The 21964-nt window shown below is 47.0% G+C and overlaps 1 protein-coding gene across 4 annotated transcripts in view; it reads left to right on the top strand.

Annotated features, from left to right (window-relative positions):
- SPATA21 (spermatogenesis associated 21) overlaps positions 1-21736 on the top strand; it is a 43106-nt gene extending 21370 nt beyond the window's left edge. For 2 of the 4 annotated variants that reach the window (XM_070778185.1, XM_070778182.1), the window contains 4 exons: positions 905-976; positions 1095-1212; positions 18937-19112; positions 19790-21736. In XM_070778185.1, coding sequence (XP_070634286.1) covers positions 905-976; positions 1095-1212; positions 18937-19112; positions 19790-20136 — 713 coding nt within the window. In that variant the 3' untranslated portion in view covers positions 20137-21736. Of the gene's footprint in view, positions 1-904; positions 977-1094; positions 1213-10386; positions 10493-18936; positions 19113-19789 lie in introns of those variants that run through there. The other 2 variants (XM_070778190.1, XM_070778192.1) reach the window with 2 other exon arrangements.
- Positions 21737-21964: the final 228 nt, after the last annotated feature.

The following is a 21964-nucleotide window of genomic DNA, read 5'->3' on the forward strand; positions in this document are numbered from 1 at the left end:
GAGCTCCCGTGAGCCCCAGGTCTCGTGAGCGTGTGGTTGAAGTACAGGTGTTTTATGAGAATGTTCAATTGGGAATCTGACCTATACTGGTCTGACTTCCCTCAGGAAGTGGTGGTCAAAGGAAGCATTAAGGGAAAGAGCTGGAGGGAATTCCCTGGTGGTCCAGTGGTGAGGACTTGGCACTTTTACTTCTGGGGCCACAGTTCAGTCTGTAGTTGCAGAACTAAGATTCTGCAAGCTGCATCGCATGGCCACAAGAAACAAAAACAAATAAACACAGAGTTAGCGTGTGCTGGAGAGAATTCTGAGACGAGAACGCGGTGCGTACAAAGGCCCGGAGTGGGGGAGGAGGGGCCCCCGGTGGGAGCAGGTTAGTGCTTGCGGGAGCTTGGTACCTGGTGAGGCTGCAGACAGCTGACAGGCAGGCCTAGCAGGACTTTGAAGGCCACAGTGGGAACACTGTAGGCAAAGATATGTGCTCATGCAAGACTAACACACTGTGATAAGAGTTGCCGACATCTGTTGAGCACGTGTTTGTGTGCATGGCCCTATTCTAAGTGCATTGCCTCCATTTCTCTCCCTTGAGAAAGGCGTTGTGGTTATCCTCACCCTGTTAGATGAGAAAACTAAGGCTTAGTGGGGCTGAGACTTTGGCAGGGTCACAGAGATAGTGAGTGACATGAACCCAGACTGCTGTTTCTAGAACCTTCTGGGAGCCTCTAACCCAGGAGATTTTATTTTTTTTCCTTCTACTTCTCTAAGTGTCCCACACTTTCTACATCAACTGTGTGTTACTTTTATAATCAACTCCAACAAGTAAATGCTAACAGCCGTGCCTGGGTTGCAGTGTCCGAGCCTGCTCTGGAAGGCCCCTGTCCACTCTGTATTCTTCTGGCCCCCACAGGAGATGGTCACGTGAACTTCAAAGACTTCTTGACTGTGATGACAGACACCAGGCGCTTCTTCTGCTCTGTGGGTGAGCAGGGGTGAGCCCAGGGCACTCAGAGCTGGGATGGGGGGGCAGGTGGCTAGTGGGGGGCTTGGGCACGCCAGGGTGTCAAATGGTAATGGCAGCTACCATCCCATGTCCCCAGAACAGAATGCCCTGATGGACATGGCTCCTCCAAACCCCGACACTCTGTTCTTTGAGATCCTGTCCCTGCTGGTGGAGATGCTGGCCTTACCCGAAGGAGCCTTAGAAGAGATCACCAGGTGAGTAGGTCTTTTGGTTGTGGGTGGAGGGTTGTAGGCACAGAAATTGCACCTAGCCTTTTGGCAGTGGAGGATTTTGGATAGTTAGGACTCTTAGTTGCAAGTGAAACATACATAAAACTGGCTTATGCAAAAGGGGAATGTATCGGCTCACATCACTGCTCAGGGCTTCAGGAATGGCTGGATCCAGGAGACCAGCTGATACCATTCAGGCTTTCTCTCTCCTGCTCATCTCTGCATTGGCTTCAAGTTCAGCTAGGCTCTTCCCACAGTGAGAAGGATGGCAACTGGCAGCCCTTGCTCATTACCCTCCTTGTTTTGCAACCTCAGCAGCAAGAGGAGTAGCTTCTTGCAGTACGCATATAGCAATCCCAGAAAGAAAATGGGACAGAGCCTGTTTGGGCTGGACAACAAGAGATGGAAGCCTCCCCGCATTTCCAGAGTGGGCTGGTGGGTGGTCCTTCTCATCTAAGAAAGAGATGGCTGTGTACAAAAAATGACATGAACACTTGATGGCTAGGAGCAAAGGGTCGCTCTTGCAGCGCCCAGAGGCTTGTCTCTCTTGTTGAGAAGATTGGATAATTTTTTCCTACCACAGACCAGGCCTTTTCCGCAGAGGCCAGAAGAGGTGGAATGATTACATGTGTTTCAGCACACCAACTTAGCAAACCCCAGAGACAAGAGATCTGTCTTTCCCAGCATCTCTAAATCACTAAACATATACAACCTGAAGATGGCAAATGAATAATTTAAAAAGCAATAAAACAAATTCCCATGTATCCATTTCTTCAGCTTAAAAATAGGTAATTTCCAATCATCTTGAAGCCCCTGAGTGCCCTACCCTAACCACAGAGTACTTTCTCTTGTAACAAGAACCAACGCTTATTCATTTGCTTTTGTTTTAAAATCTCACTGCTTATTTTTCCCATGTCATTCATTGAAAGTTTCAAGCGTGTGGCAAAGTTAAAAGAACTGTACAGTGAACAGTTAGATGCCCACCTAGATTCAACTGTTGCTATTTTGCCCTTCTTTTACCTATCCATCCCTCTATTCTCCAGTCTGTCTTGTTTTTCATTTCGTTTTATAGTAAATTATAGTCATTTCCCTCTAAATACGTCAGTATTTTGGGCTGGGCAAAACGTTTGTTTGGGTTTTTCATAACATCTTACAGAAAAACTTGAATATACTTTTTGGCCAACCCAATACCTATCATCAGCTAATGATCAATATTTGTATAGAGCTTCCCCACCCATATCTTTTGAGATTCATATAATGTACATTCGGTGAAATGCACAGATCTTATGTGTATCATTTAGTGAGTCTCAACAAATTCCCACACCCCAGCAACCTGAGCCCCTGTCAAGTTATACAAAATTTTACTATCATTCCAGAAAGTGCCCTCATGACCCTTCCCAGCTGGTCCCTGAAACTATACTTCTTTTAATTTCTTTCCATCACAGATTGGTTTTGTCTGTCTTATAACTTCATATAAATGGAAACATACAGAGTACAGTCTTTAGTGTCCAGCTTCCTTCACTCAGCATAATGCCTTTCCCCCCAAACTTTAACATTTTAAAAAAATTTTATGTATCTATTTGGCTGTGTCAGCTCTTAGCTGCCGCATGTGGGAGCTTCTGTCGCAGCGTGCCAGCTCCGTGGTTGCAGCGCAGCCTGACTGTGCGTGCGTGTGTGCTCAGTGGCTTCAGCTGTGTCCAGCTCCCTGTGACCGTATGGACTGTAGCTGCCTGCTCCTCTGCCCCTGGGATTCTCCAGGCAAGAATACTGGAGTGGGGTGCCATGCCCTCCTCCAGGAGATTTTCCCAACCCCGAGATCAAACCCATGTACTGCAGGTGGATTCTTTATACCCACTGAGCAGCCTGGGAACCATGACGACATCACAATAGAACCTATTTGATCAGTGAGTGGACGTTAGGTCTACATTCAGTTCCCAGCCATAGTAGAAACAGCGTGACTGTTCTGTATCTGTTTCCTGGGACACCTGAGAGAGAGTTTCTTCAGAGCTGTAGTTTTGAAACTTTTTGATCTAGAAAATCTGTTATTATTTTTTTATACTTGAATTTAAGACTGAGAGATCTAAAAAATAAATATCTATTTATTTAACAAAGATAAGCTAGGGCTATGTGATATTCTACAGAAGACAGGGATCAAGACCATCCCCAAGAAAAAGAAATGCAAAGGCAAAATGGCTGTTTGAGGAGTCCTTGCAAATAGCTGTGAAAAGAAGAGAAGCGAAAAGGAAAGGAGAAAAGGAAGGATACACCCATCTGAGTGCAGAGTCCCAAAGAACAGCAAGGAGAGACAAGACAGCCCTCCTCAGTGGTCAGTGCAGAGAAACAGAGGAGACAACAGAGTGGGGAGGACTAGAGGTCTCCTCAAGAAAATTAGGAACATTTCATGCAAAGATGGGCTCGATAAAGGACAGAAATGGTATGGACCTAACAGAAGCAGAAGATATTAAGAAGAGGTGGCAAAAATACACAGAAGAACTATACAAAAAACATCTTCATGACCCAGATAACCACGATGGTGTGATCACTCACCTAGAGCCAGACATCATGGAATGTGAAGTCAAGTGGCCTTAGGAAGCATCACTATGAACAAAGCTAGTGGAGGTGATGGAATTCCAGTGGAGCTATTTCAAATCCTAAAAGATGATGCTGTGAAAGTGCTGCACTCAATATGCCAGCAAATTTGGAAAACTCAGCAGTGGCCACAGGACTGGAAAAGTCACTTTTCATTCCAATCCCAAAGAAACGCAATACCAAAGAATGTTCAAACTACCGCACAATTGCACTCATCTCACACACTAGTAAAGTAGTGCTCAAAATTCTCCAAGCCAGGCTTCAGCAATACTTGAACTGTGAACTTCCTGATGTTCAAGCTGGTTTTAGAAAAGGCAGAGGAACCAGAGATCAAATTGCCAACATCCGCTGGATCATCGAAAAAGCAAGAGAGTTCCAGAAAAACATCTATTTCTGCTTTATTGACTATGCCAAAGCCTTTGACTATGAAGATCACAATAAACTGTGGAAAATTCTGAAAGACATGGGAATACCAGACCACCTGACCTGCCTCTTGAGAAATTTGTATGCAGGTCAGGAAGCAACAGTTAGAACTGGACATGGAACAGACTGGTTACAAATAGGAAAAGGTGTACGTCAAGGCTGTATATTGTCACCCTGCTTATTTAACTTCTGTGCATAGTACATCATGAGAAACACTGGACTGGAAGAAACACAAGCTGGAATCAAGATTGCTGGGAGAAATATCAGTAACCTCAGATATGCAGATGACACCACCCTTATGGCAGAAAGTGAGAAAGAACTAAAAGGCCTCTTGATGAAAGTGAAAGAGGAGAGTGAAAAAGTTGGCTTAAAACTCAACATTCAGAAAACTAAGATCATGGCATCTGGTCCCATCACTTCATGGGAGATAGATGGGGAAACAGTGGAAACAGTGGCTGACTTTATTTTTGGGGGCTGCAAAATCACTGCAGATGGTGATTGCAGCTCTAAAATTAAAAGACACTTACTCCTTGGAAGGAAAGTTACGACCAACCTAGATAGCATATTGAAAAGCAGAGACATTACTTTGTCAACAAAGGTCCGTCTAATCAAGGCTATGGTTTTTCCATTAGTCATGTATGGATGTGAGAGTTGGACTGTGAAGAAAGCTGAGCGCCGAAGAATTGATGCTTTTGAACTGTGGTGTTGGAGAAGTCTCTTGACAGTCTCTTGGACTGCAAGGAGATCCAGCCAGTTCATCCTGAAGGAGATCAGTCCTGGGTGTTCATTGGAAGGGCTGATGTTGACGCTGAAACTGAAATACTTTGGCAACCTGATGCGAAGAGCTGACTCATTGGAAAAGACCCTGATGCTGGGAAAGATTGAGGGCAGAAGGAGAAGGGGACGACAGAGGATGAGATGGTTGGATGCCATCACTGACACAATGGACGTGAGTTTGAGTGAACTCCAGGAGTTGGTGATGGACAGGAAGGCCTGGCATGTTGCGGTTCATGGGGTCGCAAAGAGTCAGACACGACTGAGCAACTGAACTGAACCCAATTACATGTTAATCCAAAACATTTTAAATAAAAAAAATAACAATACTTTCCAAAACAAACAAAAAAGTTAATGAGAAGAATGTCATTGCTTTACAGTATCGAGAGTCTCTTCAGCGTCTGGAATAAAAGAACTTGGCTGGATTTTCTTATCTGCTTCTGCATTCAATCTGTTGCAATCTGTTTTTTCAGTTGAAGAATATGAAGAAATCAGTCGTCACACAAATATGTAATTGGAAAAAGTATTTTCATAGTCTTTTTATTTAAGCCACATATCATGGAGATTTTTTTTTTTTAATTTTTTGGAGCAAGCATTTAATGGGGAACATTTCTTTGAAAACAAAAGAGAAACAGAGGTTAACGGGAACAAATTGTGAACTCAGTTTTTGAGTCCAGAGGGCAGTTAATTTCAAGGATTCTTAAGTGTCAGGCTCAAAGCATCTTTAGGTGGACTGAGGGACTTCCCTGGCAGTCCAGTGGCTGAGACTCTGTACTCCACTGCAGGGGGCACGAGTTCAATCCCTGGTTGTGGGAACTGGGATCCTTCGAGTCCTGAGGCTCAGCCAAAAAAAAGGAGGCTGTCTGGGGGCTCTCAGGAATTTTCTGGCTTGCAGTTCAAATGTCCTTGGTGATGGTATCAGGTGTTCCGGTGAACTAACGGCAGCAGGCATTCAGGTTTTTATACACAATCTGTTGTGAGTTTTTCCTTTTGAAGTTTATGTTAAGTTGCTTTATCTTGCAGGGCACGGGGGGAAAGGGCAGTCCTAGTTTTTAGTGGTGCCAGTTCAGGAGGGTGGGAGGAAGACGACCTTACAGGCACACAGAGTGGCAGGAGGCAGTTTATACAGAGGACAGAAGGCTCAAAGTGAGTGAACTGTCCTGCGACCAGCAAGGGTGTGACAGCTTTTGTTGAAACATAGAATGTCTCTCTCCACAATCATGCCCATTTTTTCAAAGAAAATCAAAGTAAGACTAATTTGTTTGTGAAACAAGTCTAGTCTCATTAAGCATGGCTAAATTATTTTAAAATTGATTTGTTTTGTTATTGAAGTGTAGTTGATTTATAATGTGTTAGTTTCAGCAAAGTGGTTCATATATATATTATATTTTATAAATGTATATTATATATAATTATTGGGACTATATATCATCATATATAATGCATATATATTAGGTGCTAGGATTGGGCTCTTTTACTGTGGAAGCCCAGGTTCGATCCACAGTCAGCAAAACATCCTGTATGCTGTGCAGCACAGCCAAAAGACAGAAGTGTATATATATTTATAAACAGAAATCACAGAAGCAAAGAACACTCAGTTCAGTTTAGTTGTCCGACTCTTTGCCACCCCAGGACTGCAGCACTCAGGCTTCCCTGTTCATTACCAACTCCCAGAGCTCACTCAAATTCACGGCCATCGAGTCCGTAATGCCATCCAAACATCTCATCCTCGGTTGCCCTCTTCTCCTCCCGCCTTCAATCTTTCCAAGCTTTGTGAGTCAGTTCTTCGCATCAGGTGGCCAAAGTAGTGCAGTTTCAGCTTCAGCATCAGTCCTTCCAATGAATATTCAGGGTTGATTTACTTTAGGATGGACTGGTTGGATCTTGCAGTCCATGGGACTCTCAAGAGTCTTCTCCAACACCACAGTTCAGAAGCATCAATTCTTTGGTGCTCAGCTTTCTTTATAGTCCAACTCTCACATCCATACAAGACTAATGGAAAAACCATACCTTTGACTAGATGGACCTTTGTCGGCAAAGTGATCTCTCTGCTTTTTAATATGCTGTCTAGGTTGGTCATAGCTTTTCTTTGAAGGAGCAAGTGTCTTTTAATTTCATGGCTATAGTCACCACCTGCAGTTATTTTGGAGCCCAAGAAAATAAAGTCTCACTGTTTCCACTGTTTCCCCATCTGTTTGCCATGATCTTAGTTTTCTGAACGTTGAGTTTTAAGCCAACTTTTTCACTCTCCTCTTTCACTTTCATCACGAGGCTCTTTAGTTCTTCACTTTCTGCCATAAGGGTGGTGTTAATCTGCATATCTGAGGTTATTGATATTTCTCCCAGCAATCTTGATTCCAGCTTGTGCTTCATCCAGCCCAGTGTTTCTCATGATGTACTCTGCATCAGATCAGATCAGTCGCTCACTCGTGTCCGACTCTTTGCGACCCCATGAATCGCAGCACGCCAGGCCTCCCTGTCCATCACCAGCTCCCAGAGTTCACCCAGACTCACGTCCATCAAGTCAGTGATGCCATCCAGCCATCTCATCCTCGGAGTTGTCCCCTTCTCCTCTTGCCACCAATCCCTCCCAGCATCAGAGTCTTTTCCAATGAGTCAACTCTTCGCATGAGGTGGCCAAAGTACTGGAGTTTCAGCTTTAGCATCATTCTTTCCAAAGAAATCCCAGGGCTGATCTCCTTCAGAATGGACTGGTTGGATCTCCTTGCAGTCCAAGGGACTCTCAAGAGTCTTCTCCAACACCACAGTTCAGAAGCATCAATTCTTCGGCGCTAAGCTTTCTTCACAGTCCAACTCTCACATCCATACATGACCACAGGAAAAGCCGTAGCCTTTACTAGACGGACCTTTGTTGGCAAAGTGATGTCTCTGCTTTTGAATATGCTATCTAGGTTGGTCATAACTTTCCTTCCAAGGAGTAAGCGTCTTTTAATTTCATGGCTGCAGTCACCATCTGCAGTGATTTTGGAGCTCAGAAAAATAGTCTGACACTGTTTCCACTGTTTCCCCATCTATCTCCCATGAAGTGATGGGACCGGATGCCATGATCTTCGTTTTCTGAATGTTGAGCTTTAAGCCAACTTTTTCACTCTCCACTTTCACTTTCATCAAGAGGCTTTTTAGTTCCTCTTCACTTTCTGCCACAAGGGTGGTGTCATCTGCATATCTGGGGTTATTGATATTTCTCCCGGCAATCTTGATTCCAGCTTGTGTTTCTTCCAGTCCAGCGTTTCTCACGATGTACTCTGCATATAAGTTAAATAAGCAGGGTGACAATATACAGCCTTGACAAACTCCTTTTCCTATTTGGAACCAGTCTGTTGTTCCATGTCCAGTTCTAACTGTTGCTTCCTGACCTGCATACAAATTTCTCAAGAGGCAGATCAGGTGGTCTGGTATTCCCATCTCTTTCAGAATTTTCCACAGTTTATTGTGATCCACACAGTCAAAGGCTTTGGCATAGTCAATAAAGCAAAAATAGATGTTTTTCTGGAACTCTCTTGCTTTTTCCATGATCCAGCGGATGTTGGCAATTTGATCTCGGGTTCCTCTGCCTTTTCTAAAACCAGCTTGAACATCAGGAAGTTCACAGTGCAAGTATTCCTGAAGCCTGGCTTGGAGAATTTTGAGCACTACTTTACTAGTGTGTGAGATGAGTGCAATTGTGCGGTAGTTTGAACATTCTTTGGTATTGCGTTTCTTTGGGATTGGAATGAAAAGTGACTTTTCCAGTCCTGTGGCCACTGCTGAGTTTTCCAAATTTGCTGGCATACTGAATGCAGCACTTTCACAGCATCATCTTTTAGGATTTGAAATAGCTCCACTGGAATTCCATCACCTCCACTAGCTTTGTTCATAGTGATGCTTCCTAAGGCCCACTTGACTTCACATTCCATGATGTCTGGCTCTAGGTGAGTGATCACACCATCGTGGTTATCTGGGTCATGAAGATCTTTTTTTATAGTTCTTCTGTGTATTCTTGCCACTTCCTTAATATCTTCTGCTTCTGTTAGGTCCATACCATTTCTGTCCTTTATTGTGCCTGTCTTTGCATGAAATGTTCCCTTGGTATCTCTAATTTTCTTGATGAGATCTCTAGTCTTTCCCATTCTATTGTTTTCTTCTATTTCTTTGCATTGATCGCTGAGGAAGGCTTTCTTATGGTTCCTTGGTATTCTTTGGAACTCTGCATTCAAATGGGTATTTCCTTTTCTCATTTGTCTTTAGCTTATCTTCTTTTTTCAGCTCTTTGTAAGGCCTGGTCAGACAACCATTTTGCCTTTTTGCATTTCTTTTCTTGGGGTTCGTCTTGTTCACTGCCTCCTGTACAATGTCACGAACCTCCAAACCTCCATCCATAGCTCTCAGGCACTCTATCAGATCTAATCCCTTGAATCTACTTGTCACTTACACTGTATAATTGTAAGGGATTTGATTTTGGTCATACCTGAGTGGTCTAGTGGCGGATGTTCTATGGCAAAGAACACAGAACTTCAACAAAGCGCTCTCTTCCTTTTTCTTTAAATTTACCGTCATGGTTGACACACATCAAGCAATGCACTTTAATTGTACATTTTGTTCTTGGGTTGAATTCATACCATTATAATGGTAAACATCTGGTAGAGATAAGATATGCTTGTTTGACTAGTCTCAGCTTTAGAGAGGTTTTTTTTTTTTTTTTTTTCTTTCCTTAAGCCAATTAAATACAGCTCTCTTACAAGTTAATTTTTAGGAATACTGTCTGGAGTAGAAAAACATTACATACATATTATATATATATGTGTATATACATGGGGTCGCAAAGAGTCAGCATGACTGAGCGACTGAACAGCAACAATATATACATATGCATATGTAAACATACAGACAGGTGCCAAGACAGGTCTTAAGGCTTTCATTTAAAGCCTTAGTTATGAGGTAGGTACAATAATATGAAGTTTACTAGGCTATAAAAAAAAATAGTTGGATCCAAATTATATTTCTGGCAGATGGAACAAGTTAAAGTCAGTTGCCCAGAAGGCTAAAGCTTTTTACTAATATTTGTGGAGAAGTGCTTTAAGACTTTTGGTGCCACATGGCCCTCTTAAGTGCATGATAATTTTGTTCTGTTTCCAATGTCCTGATATTTTACAGTATCTGAAAGTGCCTTGAGACAATAAGGAGGTTTTGGGACTGGTAAGACTGGTTTTGAATTACTCCTAGAGGCACACTGGTGTTTTTTTAAAGAGTTACTTTACAAGACAAGGACAGTTGTTTTTAATTCTCAGAGAATTGGATTGCTGCTTGAATGATACCAAGAAGGGTGACTTACCCATCCAGTGCATTATCTTGGATTTGTTTCTTTATGTTAAGGAGAAGACTTTTCCTTCCGGTCTCCAGATGGAAATTGCAAGACTCCTGTGTTGTAGATTTAGAGCTGTGTGGCTTTGGAATATTTTAATAAATAATTCCACAAAGGCTTCAGAATTTTTTTTTCTTTTTTTCTCCTCTGAGTACAATAGTTTTATTTTAGCTTAGGAAACACAGCCTCTGAATATCAGGCCAACTTCTAAGCATATAATCCCTTAAAAAAAATCACTTCAACATCTTATCATGTTTCAGCTGCTACAAACAGTGAATTTTACTGGCAGTATCAAACTTTTTTGTTTTTTTCTTGTAAAACCAAAGGCATACCTGTTTCAAGTGACTCAAAACCAAAACTAATGAGCTTTTTATGACTTAACCACAAATGCAAGAGGCATCTTCAAAGAGGGTGCAAAACATACAGCCCTCCCAAGATCCAGAGTCATCTCCAAGACAGCTAAAAGAAAGTCTTAAATAACCTCCACATCTCGTGAACTGTCGATGGTTCCTAGGATACTAGCCATAAACAGAATGTGACCCACATTTCTGTGAGGACATCTGTGTATTCTCAGGGCTCCCAGCCTGACAACTGGCCACCTACAGACACAGACCGGCCCGACAACTTGCATGCCCGGGCAGGCAGACAGCTAAGACCTCAGGACAGAAAATGAGAAAAGAGGGAAAGCAATAGCTGTCCCTGGGAGTGTCAGTCGCTCAGTTGTGACTGACTCTGGTGATCCTATGGACTAAAGCCCGCTAAAGCCAGGGAAGAAATGGGAAAGGAGATGACGTGGCTTGTCATCTCCTTCTCCAGGGGCTCTTCCCAACCCAGGGATGGAACTCACGTCTCCTGCACTGCTGGCAGATTCTTTACCGTCTAAGCCACCAGAGAAGGCCATGCCTGGGACAGAAAGGATCAATGACCAGTGGGTACCCAAAACCAAATTCGCAAGAGTCTCATCCCAAATAACTAATTCTTACAAATGTTTTTTTTTTTTCCTGCCGATCTGAATTTGGAAAGGAAGGGACAAGAAGGAATTATTACCTTCCTCTCTTGACCAGTCTTCCCTGGTGGCTCCCCCAGGGAGTTGGTAAAGAGTCCCCCAGCAACGCAGGAGGCCACCTGCAATTGCTGACCCGGGCTTTGATCCCTGGGTCGGGAAGACGCCCTGAAGGAAATGGCAACATGCGCCAGTATTGCCTGGGAAATCGCATGGATAGAGGAGGTAGGAATGATGTGGTTGGAAATGCTAACTTGGGCCAGTTTAGTCAGGACCCAGGATCTCTCAGGGGCAGCCCTCCTTTCCCCCCCAACCGCCCCAGAGGAGGGTGTCCCAGACAATGCTAACTCATCCTTCTTAAAAACATATAGGAGCTGAAGTTTTCCCCTGTCCTGTTAGGGTTTTCAGCTGGGACTGACATAAGACAGGAGAAAAGCATAAAATGTATTTACATGAACAAAAGAAGAAGAACGCTCACAAGAAAAATGAAGACCCAAAGAAGTGCCCAGGCCTAAGTGCCTGTATACCAGCTGAACAAAGAGTAGTCGCTGTAGAAGAGTGCCTAAGTGACGTGGTGGCGATGGTTTAGTCGCTAAGCCATGTCCAACTCTTGCGACCTGATGGACGTGGCCCACTAGGCTCCTGTGTGCCCTGGACCTCATACGGGCAGGCTGAAGGAAAACACCGCTTAACTGGATACAGTTCTCTTGGCCTCTGAGCCTCATCTCTTGTGATAAGAATGCTTCTTCCTCCTACCATAGAGAAGGCACCTCTCACGTGGCATATTTATATCCTGCTTTTAGGAAAAAAAAGGAAGGTCAGTGTACCCCTCTTGCATCTACAGTTTATCGAGTGCCTTTAATTCAAAATAAGCAGTATGGAGTTCCCTGGGGGTCCAGTACTTAGGACTTGGTGTTTTCACTGTACTGCCCTGGGTTCGAGACCTTGTTAGGGAACTAAGATCCTTCAAGCCTTGTGACAGAGCCAAAACAAAACAAAAAACACCCACAAAACCAAAATAACCAACATCCCAAAGTGGCATATTGTGGGGGTGGCAGGTTCTGAACTCCTTCAAAAGAAAAAACAATGAGCAGTGTAGCCCACAACTCAATGGCGCACGCGCTTTTCCTCAAGACAGTCATAGTATGCAGCAGCAGGGCTTCTAAAGAACACTTATAGGGACTTCCCTGGTGGTCCAGTGGCTAAGATGCCTTGTTTCCAATGCAAGGGGCTTGGGTTCCATCCTTGGCCAATCCCACATGCTGCAACTAAGACCTATTGCCACCGAATAAATAAATATTTTTTAAAAAAGAATATTTATAGAGGGACTTCCTGGCAGTCCAGTGACTTCGACTCTACACTCCTAATGCAGGAGCCCAGGTTCGACCCCTGGTCGGGGAATTAGATCCCTCATGCAGAAACTAAGAGTTTGCGTGCTGCACGTGTTGCAACTGAAAAGATCCCAAATGCTGCAACTAGCCGTCCTGCATGCGTGCATGCTGTCACTTCAGTCGTGTCCAACTCTGCGCAGCCTGATGCACTGTAGCCGCCAGGCTCCTCTGTCCATGGGGTTCTCCAGGCAAGAACACTGGAGTGGGTTGCCGTGCCCTCCTCCAGGGGGTCTTCCAGACCCAGGGATGGAACCCACGTTTCTTATGTCTCCTGCAGTGGCAGGCGGGTTCTCTACCACTGGTGTGCTGCAAGTAAGATCTCCAGTGCAGCCAAGAGAAAAGAATATTTATGGAGTAATCAAGCGCGAAGTACTCAAGAGTCAAGGTTTAATACAATTAATAACTTTATTTTCACCAAGGATTTTTCTTGTTTTACTCAGTGTGTTTTTAATCAGAAATCATTTTTCTTAAAATTATTTATTGATTTGGCTGTGCCAGATCTTAGTTGTACCATGCAGAATCTTCTGGTTACAGCATGTGAGCCCTGGCCTGGCACTGAAGAATACAGTGACTCTGAGAGGAGTTTGGTGCCGCTTCCTTGATTTATGCTAAGGTGGTTTTACATCCCCCCCCATTGTTTTGTAGCTTTAGTGCAAATGTCAACACAAAACACCAAATATCAAGAGAGTGAGAAGACAGGACACAGACTGAGAGAAGATATTTTCAAAACTTATCTAATAAAAAGTTATCTAAAATTTACAAAGGAGTTTTTAAATGAAATAACAGGAAATCAAACAACTTGCTTAAGAAATAGGCAAAAGATTTGAATAAACACCAAAGATGGTACATGGATGATCAACAAGCATATGAAAAGATGTTCGACATCATGTGTCATTAGGGAATTGCAAATTAAAACAACAATGAGATGCTACTGTACACCTGTTAGAACGGTGAAGGTCCAAGACGCTGACAGTCTTCACATGCGGGCAAGGATGTGGAATCAGAGTAAGTCTTGTTTCATTTCTGGTGGGAATGCAAAATGGTACTGTCACTTTGGAAGGCCGTTTGGTGGTTTCTTACAAAACTAAACAAACTCTTACATGATGCAGCAGCTGTGCCGCTTGAGATTCACCCCAAAAAACTGAAAATTCAGTCCACACAAAAACGTGCACACAGATGTGTACAGCAGTTGTATTCCTAATTGCCAAAACTTGGAGGCAACCAAGATGTCCTTCAGTAGGTGAACGGATAAATTAGCTGTGCTACATCTATACAGTAGAATTGGTTGTTTTTCAGTTGCTAAGTTAAGAGGAGAGTGAAAAAACTGGCTTAAAACTCAGCATTCAAAAAACTAAGATCATGGCAATCCGGTCCCATCACTTCATGGCAAATAGATGGGGAAACAATGGAAACAGTGACAGACTTTATTTTCTTGGGCTCCAAAATCACTGCAGATGGTGACTGCAGCCATGATATTAAAAGATGCTTGCTCCTTGGAAGAAAAGCTATGACCAACCTAGACAGCATATTAAAAAGCAGAGACATCACTTTGCCAACAAAGGTCTGTCTAGTCAAAGCTATTGTTTTTCCAGTGGTCACATATGGATTTGAGAGTTGGTCTATAAAGAAAGCTGAGCACTGAAGAATTAATGCTCTTGAACTGTGGTGTTGGAGAAGACTCTTGGGAGTCTTTTGAACTGCAAGGAGATCAAACCAGTCAATGCTAAAGGAAATCAGTCCTGAATATTCATTGGAAGGACTGATGCTGAAGCTGAAACTGCAATATTTTGGCCACCTGATGCGAACAACTGACTCATTAGAAAAGACCCTGATCCTGGGAAACACTGAAAGCAGGAGGAGAAGGGGGTGACAGAGGATGAGATGGTTGGATGGCATCATCGACTCAATGGACATGAATTTGAGCAAGCTCCGGGAGTTGGTGACAGACAGGGAAGCCTGGCATGCTGAGTCCATGGGGTCGCAAAGAGTCGGACACGACTGAGCGACTGAACTGAAGTGAAAAAAACTGATCTGAAAAGACTATATAGTTTATAATTCCAACTACATGATATTCTGGAAAAGACAAAACAATGAAGACAGTAAAAAGATTAGTGCTGACTGGGGTGAGGGGAAATGGGAGGAGGTGGAGCACAGACTTTTTACAGCAATCTATTTCTGTTTTGTAAATAAGTTCATTTGTATCATTCTTTAGATCCCACATGTAAGTGTCTTTCTCTGACGATACTTCACTGTGATAATCTCTAGGTTCATCAGTGTTGCTGCAAAAGGCATTATTTCATTCTTTTATGATTACTGCTCCACTTTATATTCTATCTTCTGTATCCATTCATCTTTTGATGGACATCTAGGTTGCTTCCATGTCTTGGCTATTGCAAATAGTGCTGCTGTGAACCCTGGGGTGCACGTATCTTTTTCAGTTAGAGTTTTCATCTTGTCCAGATATATGCCCAGGAGTGGGATTGCTAGGTCATATGGTAACTCTATTTTTCATTTTTTTTAAGAACCTCTGCACAGTTCACTGTGAACTGTGCCAGTTCACATCTCCACCAGTAGTGTGAGCGGACCCCTTTTCTCCACACCCTCTCCAGACTTCCTCTTTCTCCTTGAGTATTTTTGGCATTTATGTCTACATGCTACGGATGCACTACAACATACTGGTTATCGACTTCTGTCTCCCGACTTCCTGTTACGGTGAGAATTTAGCTGTCTGATACAACTGTCCCTTCAGCTCCTCCCTGTCCCAATATATTATCACTTTTTTACTAAATATTTGCGGTTTCTAATATTATAGCTATGCAATTATTCATAGCTGAGCATTTATAATACTGATTTAATTTTCTTTCTTGTTTTATTTTCTCAGTCGACAATCACCTTTTTTAGAAATATCAATTTTGGGGGCAGTGCTGGGTCTTCACGGCTGCATGCAGGCTTTCTCCAGTTGTGGCGAGCAGGGCTGAGCGGCGGGGGTGGGAGGCTGCTCTGCTGCGGTGCGTGCACCTCACTACAGTGGCCTCTGCTTGCAGAGCGCGGGCTCCGGGCACGCGGGCTTTGCTAGTTGCTGCGGTGCGTGCGCCTCACTACAGGGGCCTCCGCTTGCAGAGCACGGGCTCCGGGCACGCGGGCTTTGCTGGTTGTGCCGCGGGGCCTTAGTTGCCCCGTAGCACGTGGCATCTTCCAGACCAGGGGTTGAACTGGTCCTTCACATTGCAAGGTGTCATTCCCTGGACAACCAGGGAAGCCCTGCCTTGATAGTTTTTCCTTTGTGTTCACTGATAATTCTTGCACCTTCCTAAAACTTCTGTTTCTTGGCAGCATTCTCTAAATAACTCCATTCTTCTCAGTTTTGGATTGATTTCCTTTTAGGCCTGTGACAGAGCTGTCATCTTGGGAGTCTGTAGTCATCCTAGAAATTCTTCCTTCCGATAGGAATTCTGGCTACTGGATCACATGTATTACCTTTTCTTGGTTTGCTTACTCTTTCTTGGTTTGATTTGCTTAAAAAAAAAAAAAAAAGGAAGCATGTTTTACCAGTAGCTTTTGGGGGTTAGAAAGCTAACACCAGGTATGGGAATGCCCACCCTAGATATTTCTGTGTTTTTAGCTACAGTGACCTCATCTAAACTGGTTGTCCGCTATGGGGATTGCGCTGCCCTCGTGGGATCTGTTCACCATCTTTAACGTCCATCTGTCTTCTGTGTTAGGTCTCTTATTTCCTGTATGTATATCTTCCTTTTCTTTTTTGGTTTCTGCCCTCATTTTGGAAGAACATGCCCTCTAGGAGCTTCCTGAGAAAGGATGCATGGGAGGCAAAAGTGTTAAGATTTTGTATGCCTACAAATGCTTATTCTGTCATTCTTACTGAACAGCTCAGCTGGGCACAGAATTCTAGATTAGTGTATTGGTTAAGGAATAGACCCGTGTGCTGTAGTTTAAACAACGTAGTTTATTTCTCACATGGATGGTCTGGAGGAAGCAGGTGGGAAGGCAGAGTTGTTCAGGCACCCAGCTTCTACCCCACTGATCGTCCCACCATTCCCTGGGTCGATCCTAAGCCAGTTTACCAAAACACATCTACATTCAAGCCCGTAAGAAGCGGAAGGAGAGGAAGGAGAGAGCAAGCAGTTTCCTTTAAAGTTGTGACTGAGAAGCTTGCACACCCTCTGATCAGTTCTGTGGGCTCCCGTTGGGTGAAGTTATTTTCTAGTCCATCTTTTTACTCAGGATGTTGCCTTTTCAGGTTGTAATTTTACACAGGGATCTGGACCCAGTCTCCATGCGAGGGCTCTGGAGTTCATTTCCTGTGTGTGACCCTCATGAAAACCCCCAGCACCAGGCTGTCAGGACAGGCAGAGGCCCAGCTTAGCCACCAGCTGAAGCCCTAAGAGCGGTCCATTGCTCTGAGCAGCCCGCACACCCTTCACCGCTGCCTGGAGTCCCCGGCGGGCTGGACCTCCCAGCTTGCTGCCCGTCTCCACCCCCTTACCCCTCACACACCACCTCTCGCCCCCTGTTCCCAGAGCTCACCAACTCTTTCCCACCTCCTGGCCTTTCCCAAGCTGTCCCCTCCGCCTGCCTCTTCCTGACATCCCCTTAGCTTGCTCCCTCCTCCTCCTGCTCAGATGTCACCACCTTGGAGACTCTCCCTGACTCTGAACAACGGAGTTCATCACTATCCCTTACTCAGCTTTTACTTTCTCTCAAAGCACCCATCACTACTCACATGAGGACCATGATTTTTATTTGTTCAGGATCTGACTCTTGACTAGATAAGGGCCTAGGAAGCTGATTCAGAAAGTGATACCAGGGAGCAGAAGTGAGGCAAGGGGTGTGAACAGAGGAGTCGTCGTCAATACAAGGAGGTGCTATTGAGTCGACCACCCCAGGGTCTTCTGAGGAAGACTGTCAGTGGTGGCTCAGAATTCTGAGGGGAAGAGCGAGAAGCCTGTACACCCCAGAGCGGGCTCCTTTGTCAGGGGTGCCCCTCACAGCCGTTTAATTCCCCTGCACTTCTGGGCTGCATACATGTCAGAGAGGTCTGCAGCAAGAAGCAGGAGGTACGGTCTGAGGTGAGACCCCGTCAGGCTGTCCCTGTGCAAAGCTGGTTGAGGCCCACGGAGAAGTGGTTTCTGTGACAATGGCTGGTAAGAGGTGGGGCTGGGAGACAACACAAGGACCTTAAATAAACATCTTCTGTGCTGCCCTTCGGAGAAGGCAATGGCACCCCACTCCAGTACTCTTGCCTTGAAAATCCCATGGACGGAGGAGCCTGGAAGGCTGCAGTCCATGGGGTCGCTGAGGGTCAGACACGACTGAGCGACTTCACTTTCACTTTTCACTTTCCTGCATTGGAGGAGGAAATGGCACCCCACTCCAGTGTTCTTGCCTGGAGAATCCCAGGGACGGGGGAGCCTGGTGGCTGCCGTCTGTGGGGTCACACGGAGTCGGACACGACTGAAGCGACTCAGCAGCACTGCTGCCCTTCCCCAAGCACTGAGATGAGTGGCCACACACAGCAAGCACTTGATACATATTTGAATGAATGAATGTACGTGTGGGGCTGCAGTCTAGTGGGGAAAAGGCAAGTAGTGATGAGTTAGGAATATTAAGTGGGCTGTGATGGCCTAAGTACAGGCTGTCAGGGGGTCTATAAGCTGGAGCCCAGCTAGTCTACTGGAAGAGAGGGCTTCCTGGAAGAGATGGCCCTTAAGCTGAAATCTGGAAGATGAGCAGGAATTAACTGCATAGCTGGCTTACAAAGCATTTGGACATCTAAGTAAAAATACCCGTGACAGAACTCATGGTAACATTTACCAAGCTCTTGGGCCAGTCTGCTGAATGCTTAATGGGTCTTGTTAGTCTTTGCTTTTAACACTATAAAATGTTGACCGACTCACCTGAGAAGTCAGGTGACGTCCAGTGACTGGGAGAGAGAACTGTTCCCCCACTTCACACGGGCGGACTGAGGCTCAGAGCAGGGCAGTAAGTTGCCTACAGTCACAGGAGTGAATGGCAGAGCCAGGACGAACACCCAGAGCTCCTGAGCCCCTGCTCCTGAGCTGGCCAGACAGAACAGGGGCTCAGGAAGAGGGAGTGAGGAGGGGAAAGGAGACGAGGCAGTGCTGAGCTGGGCGGCGCTGCCTCCCCAGCTATTACCAGCGGAAGCTGAAGGAAGGCGCCTGTAAGGCTCGGGAGACGGAATCGGCCACAGGGCGGCTGCGGCCCCGGAAGAAGCTTCCCTACAGCCCCCCGCAGGCAGACACCCTGGAAATCCCCGAACGCAGAGTCCTCAGGGTCCTGAGCCGGCTGAAGCAGCAGAACTACGGTGAGGGCCCCGGGCTCCCCCAGTGGCTCCCCCAGCCGGGGCCGAGGCGCAGCTCCCTGCTTTGGGCCTAGCTGTGTGCTGACGACCACTCGCTCCAGCCCAGCCCCCCACACTCTTTACCCTGAGCCTGAGCCCAGGGAGCACAGCTGGTCTCAAGAGCCTGGATTGGGAGGGCAGAGGGGCTGAGCAATCCCAGCTCATCATTTCTTGAGCACTCTTGGGGTCACTCACTGTGATAAGCCCTTTGCAGATGTGCTAGAATTCAGTCATCATAATCATGTGTTTATTAATACCCCACGCATTTACACTGAGAAAATTAAAAGTTTAAGCAACTTGCGTAAGGCCCCTCAGCTCGCATGTGTCAGAAAGGGGAGTTTATACGCAGGCCAGACTCCTGCTGCGTGCCAAGTGGGTGGACGAGGAGCCTTCCAAGTGTCTAGACGTGCTCCTTTCTAAGCTGCTATTAGCCCTTACCCTGCGCTCCCTTAAATCCTCATCAGCTCTGAGGTGGACGCACAATCATCTCCAGCTTCTGTAGCAGTTCAGGGAGGTCCAGTGAGTGGCCCAAACCCACCCAGCTTGTTGTGGCAGAGCCGGGTTCTCCCAGGGGTCGGCCTGGCTCCCAAGGCTGAGCGTGCTCTGAAACACCCCTCTCCTGCCTCTTCTACCACTGCCAGCTGCCAATCTGCAGAGCCCGTACGCCCAGGTGCCTTGCATCCCACTCTGCCCGCGGCTGGACAAGAAGACGGTCCGCCGGAAGCAGGGCGGCCACTATGAGCTGGAGCAGTGCCCCTCCCCCGGCCTGGGCCCCGACATCCACAGCATCCTCCTGCACACTGGCTCTCAGGGAGGCAGGTGGGTACCCCGAGGGCACGGCAGGCCCCGGCGCAGGCCCATCCGCCGCCGTGTCAGAGGGCCGGGGCCTAATCCAAGGGGCATCCAGCGTTCCAGGAGGTGGATGCAGACACTGCTGTTCCAGGGACGAGAGGGGAAAGGACAGAAGAGGGAAGAAACTAGTCTCTGAGAGCCTGTGGGCTGGGCAGATTGTTCCAGAGTCAGAGTACTTCTGCCTTTCGGTGCCCAGGACTCCCTGGCACCACCTGCCCTTCTCACGCACAGGGTTTAACTCTCAAGTTCTTTGAGTCTGATTCTGCTTTTGGAGTAGGAAACCGGCTCGGCAGCCAGGTGGATGTGAGCTTTGCCTGCAGCGGTCCTCCCCAGGCCTGCTGGGATGAACCGGGGCAGAGGGTGGCCACTCCCTCTCGCCCTGCTCTCCCGCCTCTCCCCCAGGGAACCCGGCCGTCTCAGTTCTGTGCCGGCTCGAACCCACTGACCCTGTGAAGTCCTGACTCTGCCTGCGGACAGACGGGTCATCGGGCAGGGACTGCTGCTGGATTTTCCTTTTGCGGCCTGGTAAGCCAATAAACAAGAACCTCAGCCTCTGTGCCTCTGTGCCACCCGGCTGTCAGAGCACAGGGCCTCAGGCTCCAGAGCCCTGAAGGCAGACTCGCCCCGAAAGCCTGCCGAGGGCCAGGTGTCCTGCTAGAGGCGGCCTGGGTGCAAGTCTTGACCTTCTGTGCACTCTCTAAGCACAGAATGGGACTGTCCTCAGATGACTGTCTCCAGGCCTCAGACTAGGAGCCCCACAAGGGCAGGAACTCTTCCCCCTTGCTGAAGGGAATGGTGAACGTAAGGGACGTGCCTGGGACAGACCCTGGCCTCTCACACAGGCAGACCCCATGGCAAGGCGGCTGGGGGCGGGTGTGGGGAGGCCCTCGGGGGCTGAGACCCAGGGGTCTCCTTCCCTGGGAGTCGATGGGCGTGGGTCCTCGGCCACCCCAGTCCTGTCCCCAGAGCGCCCCCAGCAGTGAAACACGCAGCCACAGCGAAAGCTGAGAAGATCAGAGACTGAAACGAGGACAAGGCTTTGACAAGTTTAAAACATGTATTTAAAATACAATTTATAAAATGCCTCATCTGCCGACTCAGGAGCCCGCGGTGCGGGTGGGGTGGGCATGCCCGCTGGACCAGCAGAGCAGGACGGCAGGGGACAGGCTCCCTCCCAGGCCCTCCCCGTTCAGACGCCCGGGGGCCACATGGCCGAAAACAGGACCCCGGAGGCTTCCAGAGTCTCTGCCTACCGGGGAGGCTGGGGTAGCCCTGCCGGCCCGTCCCTGAGCAGAGCGTCCCCAGGCGGGGCGAGCAGGGGATGGCGGGGCTGGGCAGGGCGGGGCGGGGGCCCTGGAAGGGCTGAGGGGAGCAGATCGGGTGTTGCCTCCTGCCTGCAGGTGGGGAGCACCCTGACTGAGTGGGCGGAGAAGGGCGGGTCACCAGGCCCAGACCCCCAGCTCCTTTGGTTAAAGGCTGACGTCAGAGTAGTGGCTCATGGGAAGCGGTTAGCTGGGAGGTCTGAGGCCTGGCTCGGGGGTCAGGGAGGAGCTGGGGAAGGGGACAGAACCACGGAGGCAGAAAGGGGCAGCAGCCTCAGGTTTCTGCCCCCTTCACCCTCCCTGGGGTTTTCCAAGCCAAAGCCTGCAGCTTACTTAAAAAAAAAAAAAAAAAAAGCACTTAAGGAAAGTTACAGACAGCTACAAAAAAAAAAAAAAACAAAAAAACCCCACAAACACACACACAAAATCCAAACCGTTCTCCCATCTCCCCGCCCACCTCCCCCCAACACAAGAGTTTCCTATTTCATTTCTTTTCAAAGTTTTGCCCGTCACCTCTCCGTCTGGGGAGCCAGGGTAGACTGCTGGTGGGTGGAGGCAGGCACGCAGCGGGCAGAGCCCATCTTTGGCCGGAGGGAGGCGGGAGCGGCAGTCCCCACAACCTCCTCGGTCCAGACACCCGTC

This window comes from Bos indicus, chromosome 2, assembly GCF_029378745.1.
Source record: "Bos indicus isolate NIAB-ARS_2022 breed Sahiwal x Tharparkar chromosome 2, NIAB-ARS_B.indTharparkar_mat_pri_1.0, whole genome shotgun sequence".
Lineage (NCBI taxonomy): Eukaryota > Metazoa > Chordata > Mammalia > Artiodactyla > Bovidae > Bos > Bos indicus.